General features: G+C 44.3%; 1 protein-coding gene across 1 annotated transcript; it reads right to left on the reverse strand.

Annotated features, from left to right (window-relative positions):
- Window positions 1–1425: 1425 nt before the first annotated feature.
- On the reverse strand, window positions 1426–5765 carry hmga1a (high mobility group AT-hook 1a). The gene is made up of 5 exons (XM_080497165.1): window positions 5683–5765; window positions 4853–4972; window positions 3795–3869; window positions 2437–2493; window positions 1426–1628 (listed from the first exon to the last, which is right to left on the reverse strand). Exons 2-5 carry the CDS (start codon window positions 4949–4951, stop codon window positions 1569–1571), a joined length of 291 nt encoding a protein of 96 aa, XP_080353291.1. The 5' UTR covers window positions 4952–4972; window positions 5683–5765; the 3' UTR covers window positions 1426–1568.
- Between the last annotated feature and the right edge of the window lie 3383 nt (window positions 5766–9148).

The raw sequence follows: 9148 nt of genomic DNA on the forward strand, positions 1-9148 counted from the left end.
AGGTTTTTTTTAAGGAAAAAAAAAACAACTTTGAAATAACGACATCTTTCCAACCCATGCCAGAGGTTACAGTTTCAAAAACAAGTTAAAACCAGTTAAAATGCATTTATATATGGTAAAGTAAGCAGTTGAGTGAGGTATGAAAATCCCAGGCCTTGTCTCGCCTGTTTGCAGTTTTCCGGGTTTTGTAACTGAGGTTGTAGCAGCTTAGGTGTGTGGAAAAACCCAGTTAAGTGGACTGTGACCGCAGGTTCCCTGACACTTAAAAAATACACAAACATTTTGTTTCTGTAGCAGACAGCATAAGGACACACATCTTTAAAAGACTAAGACAAAACAAAACAAGAAGAGTTAATTACTGTACTATGTGATGATAGAAAGACAAAGCTATAGGTGAAGCCATGAGAGCCCAGATGGAATGGAAATAAAAACGTACAGCCCTGTGGGATAGAAGTGCCAACAACTATCCTGTGATACAATCAAACTCCTTGTTTGACCAATTGCAGTTTTGCCTTACGACTGATTGAGCGAGCGCCTGGAAAACCGAGGAGACGCGTGAAGACAAAAGACGCCAATGTAACAGCATTTGTAAAAGCTCCCTGAAGAAACGACACTGATGACAAGTCAGCCTAGAACTCTGCCAACCCTATCCTTAAAAACACACGATACCAAAACAATCGAGTTTTAATAAAAACCATGGAAAAAAAGCAGCACACTCATGTTTTTTTTTTTTAAAATAGTATGTAACCAGAATAAGACGGAAAAAAAAAAACCAAAAAGCGATCCTGATGACTAACGATACACTTTACATCTCCCCGCTACACAGAGGACAGGGAAAAGTCTACGGAAACTAAATTGTCCTACAAGAGGGAGAATGGCGGTAAAGATGGTTCTGCCGTCTGATTGGAGGGATCAGGTATGGGGGGGGAGGGGGGGGGGGGGCGACACACACCTCCCATCAGTCACCTAATTCTCATTCTAATCCTGAAGCTCAACTCCATCTATAATTTGATGCAAAGGTTAGGTCAACCACTTCACACAAACACACACGAAAATAAACAGCAAGTATCGGTAAAACTCACTTTTGTCCAGTAAAAACATGGATAGAGAGAGAGAGGGAGCGGAGAGAGAGAGAGAGAGAGAGAAGGAAAAAAATCTATATGCCCTACCATCTCAGATGCGGGTACAACGAATAAGTAACACTAAGCGGAGAAGATGTCCTACGAACCATCTTCAGAGGGGGGAAATAAGCAGATGCGTCCAGGCTCCGCAGAGCACGCTTTTGTTTTTTTTGTCCAGTATAAAAGACTTATGACATGGAGAGAAAAGGGCTGTTTAATGTTCGTGTAATTCTTAGACCTATGCTTGAACAAGTCCATTTTTATCCAGTGCTGTTGCATGATAATTGTACTGTGTTAACCCTCTCACCCACCCCACCCCCCCTCGGGAGAAAAGGGCGGGTTATTGTCGTGAACAGTGGTCATGTGGTGGCACTGGTGAATGGAGATGCAGCCCAGTTCTGGTTAACAGTAAGTCAGTATGTTGAGTGAGGTAGCATGCGCTGTGAATTACTGGTCCTCTTCCTCTTCACCCTCAGATGATTCCTGGGCTGCCTTCTCCTCCTTGTCCTGCAAGAGAATTATGGAAAGAAAATTAAAAAGGTGTCAACATACACCCACAAGGAAAACGCCTCTGAAGCACCATTAGTGCCCTGCAGCAATGGCATTCTGTAATTCATGTCTCAAGGTGACAGTTTTCACTTTCAATAAGCCGCAAGTGCTGACATGAAAACATACAAATATTATTAATCTTTCTGATAAACCACTATGGCATGAGGAACACCCAGGGGAAGGGTGAGCCATGTGTAGTGAACAGTGAGTCATAAGCGGCAGTGAGTCACGGTGAGGCATCCTGCTCGCTGCACTCTTGCCTTCTCCACCGCTGCCCAACATCTCCATTCATAAAAACAAGAGGGCTAGTTAGAGGGGTAACTTTGGGTCATTCCCTCTCTGTGACTAATGCGATCCAGACTTTTATTTTTTGAGAGCACGCCCTAACCACTCATGCACATGACTGAATGTTACTACAAGACCGCAATTTTTTTTTCTCTCCCCAAGATTAAAACACGAGACTCATTTTTTTTAGCAGCTAAAAAAGGGAAGCAAAAATATTCCTGTTCAAGTCTGTAACAGAAAGACTCCCTGTGAAGAAATTAAAAGTGTCTCAAACAACTGCAGGGAGTGGGCCACATTGAGCTGTTCCTGACGGGACATATTAAGTTCTTGTCTGTTCAAAAGTCAATTTACAAAGATGCAGTTATTAGGTCAACTGATATAAAGATGCACCTCATTTTGCAGTCCTTCGTAAAATACTGGATCCCTTTGTGAGAAACTGTGCAATGACGCTACACCGTTTTATCCAACAAAAGCCTTTTACCTCCTTCTTGGGTCTTCCCCGGCGTTTTCCCCCTGCAGATGCCGGGGCCGTCGCCTTCTGCAAAACAAAACACACCGAGGTCAGCAATGGCTGTGGATATGTTGTAGCGATCTGCAAGGTCACTGCGCTGCTCAACTGCCCAGCAGAGCCCAATACTGAGCTGCAGTGGGAAAAATTGGTGCCCGACACAGACTACAGTATAAGTCGGGTGGGGGGGGGGGGGGTCTCGTCTGTTCAGGTTGTAAACGAAGTGACTTGCAATGCTGGTTTACAAAATAAACAGATCTTAATGTTTGGGGGTGTTTTTAGGCATGAAAGCAACAACATCTGTTGGTTAGCGCTGTGACAGATGGTTAAAATGCTTTGTGGGTCTGAAGAAAATTTATGATGGGTGCAAGGATGGGCAACAACCCCCCCCCCTTTTTTTTTTTGGAAGGTTGCAGACCCCAGATTATAAACAATCCTTATCTTCCGTATTGAGCTGCCTGCAGATGGCAGTAGCAGCTCTGAAATGACACAGATGGAAAAGGGGCATTGGGTTCATTGGCTATTATCTGGAAGGCCAACAGGAACTGCACACAGGGCACTCCAGTTCGCTGGCCACCTGGTCTGAGGCTCAGAGACAGCTGGTGAAACCGAGCGGAGACACAAACCCTCCGCAGCTCAGCGCTCGCGCGCTAAAAACTTGTATCAATACATGTATGCGCGTCCCGCTCGTCCTCCCGTCTCCGTCTGCCTGCCTTTCCCATACATAGCAGCGAAGACGGAGCACACGGGGGAGCCGGAGCGTCGGGGCGAGGGAGAAAATCAGTTGTTGCTATGGAGACGAAAGGCAGAGAAGAACTAGGGCTGTGTGCTGGGTGGGGGGGCGGAGGGGGTGCTTAGTGTCAGCTTGGAAACAGTCTTGCGGCCTCTGCACCTGCACTGCACTGTGCATGACAAGCTGCAGGAAGCTGGAGAACAGGAAGTGTAGGGTGAGCATCACTCAGATAAAAAAAAAAAAAAAAAAGAAGAAGAAGAAAAGACCAGTCTTTACAATGGGAAACCCAAGCCAAGCCATATCTGACATCTGGGAGGGGGGGGGGGGGGGGGGGGGGGCTGCTAAATTTCAGCCAACAAATATATCAAAAGTAACAGCAGGAAGTCAGTTTGAGAGGATGAGGTTAGCCATCATTAAATATACATCAGCTGAAAAGGAATTGGGGTTTCGGGAAAGAAAAGAAAAAGGAAGCCCTTGCGAGGTGGGACAACAACCGCCATGTGTCGCGCCATCACGATCGTCTTTCCCAGCTCAGTAGGCACACTACCTGCTGAAATCAGTTTTGTCTTCATGTGTATGCAGACCATGGCCGACTTACTTTGGCCTTGCTCTTATTTTTGCTGCCCTTCGGCCGTCCTCTGGCCCTCTTTGGAGTGGGGGATCCACTTGGCTCCTTGAAATCATAATCAACACAATCCAAGTTAAAAACTGGCACGCCGCAGCACATCTGCACAGTATTTTGGTGCGCACACCTGATGCACTGCATATGGAAGCCTGGGTGTTTTGTTTTCTTTTTACTACAGTTTTACATGCAAGAGTTTCAGACAGGTCTTTCAAGGTCAATGCAACAGGAGTACACTCCAAAAGCTATTATCAGGCTTTAAAAATACAAATGTCGATACATAACTGGTATGTGCCTTGTCTGAATTATTGCGCAACCACGCCGACAACACGGAAGGGCTCGGAGAGAGGCGAATTCACTGATCTTATTCATTCACCCTGGCGAGTTGTGCCATGGCCGACTCCTCGCCTCTTGAATTTCTATCATGTTTACAACCGCAGCTCTTAGCAACCGGGCAATTCAAGAGTAACACACACCCGGCTGAGTGACAGATATACGAGCCACTCTGCGCTTTGACTCCGCCATGTCATCCATTACACAAGGAGCAAGGGTGGGTCATGTAGAGGAGGGGGTGGGGGGTTTAAAACCGGCTTGAAGGCATTGGGTTACAGGTTGCTTACAAACCGGTGAGACACACAGGAAGCAAGTCGTAGAGTCACATACTCACACCAATAGGCAGTGAGCAAATGGTCACGGGTGGCATGATCTGCATTCTTCAGCTCAGGGTATGGATACACATGAGCATCTCACCTGCTGTGAGCTCTACCTGGGCATGCTGCAGCAGATATAAAAAGCTGCAGGATTTGGTTTGTTTACCTGCTCTCATGTCTGATTACACAGGATGTGCCATCTCCTTGTGTCATGCTTGCAGTACTGTGTGTGTGTGTGTGTGTGTGTGTGTGTGTGTGTGTGTGTGTGTGTGTGTGTGTGTGTGTGTGTGTGTGTGTGTGTGTGTGTGTGTGTGTGTGTGTGTGTGTGTGTGTGTGTTGGGGGGGTGAAATGCAAATCTGGAGAAACAAATGGCCAATACTTACGTCAGAGGTCTTTACCTGGGGCTGCTTACGGGGTCTTCCACGCCCACGCTTCTCTGTAGCCTCCTTCTCTTTCGGTGAGACTGTCCCCTTGTCGCTCATGCTTGTTTCAGCTATTGAGACCTAGGAGATCAATATCACGAGCGTTTTGTTTTTAATACAATTATTTCTACAGAGAGCTTGTAGTTCACACAAATATGCACTGGCTATTAAACTCACTGACCGCGACGGCAGCGCACCGAAATGACCGACCTAACCACGCACCGGTAACGCGTTTAACTCAATTAATCCGCGCTTATTTCCAGGTCTATTTCCGTCGCATGTTGTGCCTCACACAAATAACGGATTTATATTGAAAAAAAAAAAAATCCACCTGCACGAGTCGGGAAGGCAGTTCAACAGCTGCATTAAAAAATAATTCTCAGTTTAAAAAAAAAAAAAGCCGGCGCTCCCTTCCCCCTGCACCGAGTGTTCACAGGCCCGGCGCGCGCTGCTTGTTGTGGCCTGCGCGCGGAGCCCGTCTCACGGCGCGTCTGCACGCCGGAGCCCGGGGAGGTAGCGAGGTCCTCCAAAACGCACACAATCGCTGCTGTGTGCTCCGCTAGCCTCCTCTCCTGCATGGGTGTTTTTTTTATTTGTATTTTTTTGCAATTTTACTCAAACAGATATGCAACCAACCGAGCGAGTTCGCGGCTAAAGCCCCGGCTCCAGCAACAAAAGACGGGCTTCACGTTGCCAGCGTGCAGCCTTCTCATTCACGGAACTCCGGCTCTGCGAAATGCATTAAAATAAAAACCGAACGTGCAATGGGTAGTTTTGCTCCGTGCACTCACCTCAATCGCTCCGGAATAACCTCAAGTCTGCTCTAAAATGTAAGACGAAATGATTCCTTTTAAGCCTGACTGGTTGTGCCCGGTTAAAAAAGCCTTGAACCGATCTATAGGCTACAGCTTTTTATTCGTCAGACAACACACACAGCCCGCCCCTTTAAAAAACCCAAGCTCATTCTGCTGCTGTTGTTTTAAAACGCGAGAGAAATTTTTGAATAAAAAAAAAATATTTTTTTTTAAAATTATTTACCAACTGGATGAGAAGTTTATCCCAGCGACGTCCAAACCCAAGCACGTGCGTCTCGTCTCCAGCAGATAAAGGAAAAAAGGCGCCAGCCAGGAGGAGTTTTGGGGCAATTTAAAGAGCCGCCCTCATGGGAGCTGAAACACTGGAGGGCGGAGATATGATAAATGGGCCACCAACAGTACTGGAGGAGCCCAGCCTCCCCCACCCCCTCCTCGATCGTCCACATTCTCCAGGTTTCATCACAAAACTGTGCGTAAAAGTTGCGGCATCCACTTTACGCACGAGCAAAATAAAAGAATCAGCGCGAGAGTTCTTGGTTTCCTATATTGCGCACATTTGCTTTAGATGTAGATACATACCAGCGTCTCCAGAATGGCGAGTGAACTATGACCTCCCCCAATGTAAACACGAGCTGCCTTGAAGCTCAGAGAGGATTCAAATTCTTTACTTGAGCAAAAGTAACCACACCACAGAAAACAGGGCTTTAAATACCAGTAGTAATTTTTTTTTTTTAATGCAACATGGTTAATAACAATACCATGCATTTATTGAGGTAATGCCCTTAATTACAAACTTGTATTTAGACATGTTAAATGAGTTTTGGTATGACATCTAATATACACTGCACTATAATGAACCCATGCCAGCAAATACATGTGAGTAAATACCTATTTGTAAGTGATAATGTGTATAATAGGTCTGCGTGGTGCCCTAACTACAATTATGCCTAAATACAATAAAGTTTGACGAGAGTAATTTTTTAATGTAGATTGTATAATGTGAGATATATTGGGGAAGTTTTCATGCATCAAGAAACAAGATTTCAAGAGAACATTTGTGGTAATAAAGTTAGTAAATGTGAAGCTTTTACCCAGATGGTTGAGACCAGCTTGTTTCAAATGACTTCGGCATAAAACATATTCATTTTATAGATATTTTAATGACCCTTTTGTTTAGTCTTCTTCATGGTTTCTAATTGCTCTCTTTTCAAGTGCTGTTGGATGATTAGAAATTGTTCTCTTTTTGAGAACATATCATGCCATATATTTCATGACTGCATTTCTCCAGTGATTTCTTTATTTCAGTGTGATTGTTGCCTGATCTGGATTCAAGGGTTAACTTCTAGCTGCGTTCTGAGATAAATTAGTATATACATGGTTAGTGGCAGGTTTTTAACTGTAGAGGCAAAATAAATGAAGGTTTTTTAAATTATTCTGATTGAGAATCGAATGCATGAATTAGTAAAATCAAAGAAGTCAAAAGCAAACTTTACTACTGTTCTCTGTTTCCTTCATGGCTCGGCTGTTGACTATCTGATACCTTCTGAGAAAACATATCCTGTAGTCCACAGTGGATTTCATTTCAGTTGCGGCTGAAATTAAGTCGGTTCAACACAAATAGAGTTCACAACAAGGTCACTCACACTCCGATCAGCACATCACTATGGAGTTATTTTTAGATTAAAAGCTTGACGTCTGGACACAGTGGGGCATCTAAATCCCAATGATTACTCATTAACTAAACCAGAGCCATAAAACTACCCTGTTTGATGCAGTTGCCTCTTTTTTCCCCCCTCCTCTGTTCTACATTTTATGTTGTTCACATCAGACTTACTTCTGAAATAAACTGTGTTAATTGAATGGGCGTGGTGGGCACAGAAAAAAAAAAAAAAACCCAAAGCATAATTGTTCAAAAGCACTCCAAACCGCACTCTAATCAGACTACCTACTTGTAGGGTTTCTCATGTAAATGAACAACCCATCTGGAGTTGATGGGAGTCTCTGCTATCCAATTGAAAACAGATACTGAGAAAGTAAAGAAAGTGACCCGAGTGTGGTTGAAACGGGGTCTCTTGCCTTCTTCGCCTGCATGTTTTCCACCTCTCCATTTGCTTTGTCACATCGCAAATATCTCAATGCAAAAAAACAAACTTATACATTTGCCATCAATCCAAAAGCTTTGTCTCATGCCGGGAGCACGCACATGTACAGTGTACATGTACACTGTACATACATGATGAGAGGAGTGGGAGTTTGGCGAAAAGCAGATTGGACAGAGCATGAATGGAGAGGGCGCTTTTCTCAATGAGTCCAATGTTCTGCTCAGCATGTGCTTGCCTTGCATGCCACCCCCTTCCCTCCCAATTTCTCACTCTATTCACTTCCTTCCTCTCTATCTTCCACAACTACTTCAGCCCCATCCCCCACACCCTCACACATCCCTGCCATACCCTGCCCCTCCATAATGTGGATGGAGACAGAGAGGGGTCTGCACTGCGTGTGTGTGTGTGTGTGTGTGTGTGTGTGTGTGTGTGTGTGTGTGTGTGTGTGTGTGTGTGTGTGTGTGTGTGTGTGTGTGTGTGTGTGTGTGTGTGTAAGTGAAGAATGCAGTCCTGCTCAACCACTGGCACCACCTGGAGACTGACGAGGGGACTGGATACTGTGACCAGTGCACAAACATTGTTGGCTTCTTAGAGCAGATTTAGTGCCACAGTGAACAGATTAAGCAACCAGCAGGTATTTGACATCTGAAAATAGACCAGAATTACATTTTGTCCATCCAGTTGTTAGTTTATTTGGTACGTAAACAAGTAGTCTGATTCACACATGTTTTCTTTTGTTCTAACTTTAAAGTCAGGATTTGATCCAACACAGCGTACACTCATAGTGGTGTTAAATAGAATAATATCATATGATGATGGTATTCAACCAACTTCCACTGAGTGGGGGAAAAAAACTTGTTAATTTAAAACTTTGGAATTTGGCAGTGACACAGACTACTGTTAGAGAGATCAATAAAGTTTATTTTTGACAACTTACAAAAACTGGATTGCTCTTCCAGATTAACACAAGCATCCCGGAGGGAGGTTAAAACTTATTGGCTGTCGCCCTGATCAAGCTTGAAGGCTTTGGCTTTGCCTGCGTCTACAGCCGGAGTGAGGAAGACTGGACGAGTGAATTATCAATGTTGTATCAAACAATAAAAAGCTGATCTTGACAGCACATTTAATGAAAAGTGGATTTTACATGTGACTTACAGCTTGTTTGCACAGTGGGTTTTTTCCCTGAAGTCATTAAGATAAAGGTTTCATGATCAAGTATTGCAGTACAACCCCACTTAGTCTGCTTTCACAAAGGTAATAATATTTACTTTGTTTGAAACTGTTGGAGAAATGTAGATTGAATCATCATTCGGTAGTATTGGGTTGCAGTACTGGGGTTG

The sequence above is a fragment of the Blennius ocellaris genome (genome assembly GCF_963422515.1).
Source record: "Blennius ocellaris genome assembly, chromosome: 5".
NCBI classification, from domain to species: Eukaryota; Metazoa; Chordata; class Actinopteri; order Blenniiformes; family Blenniidae; genus Blennius; species Blennius ocellaris.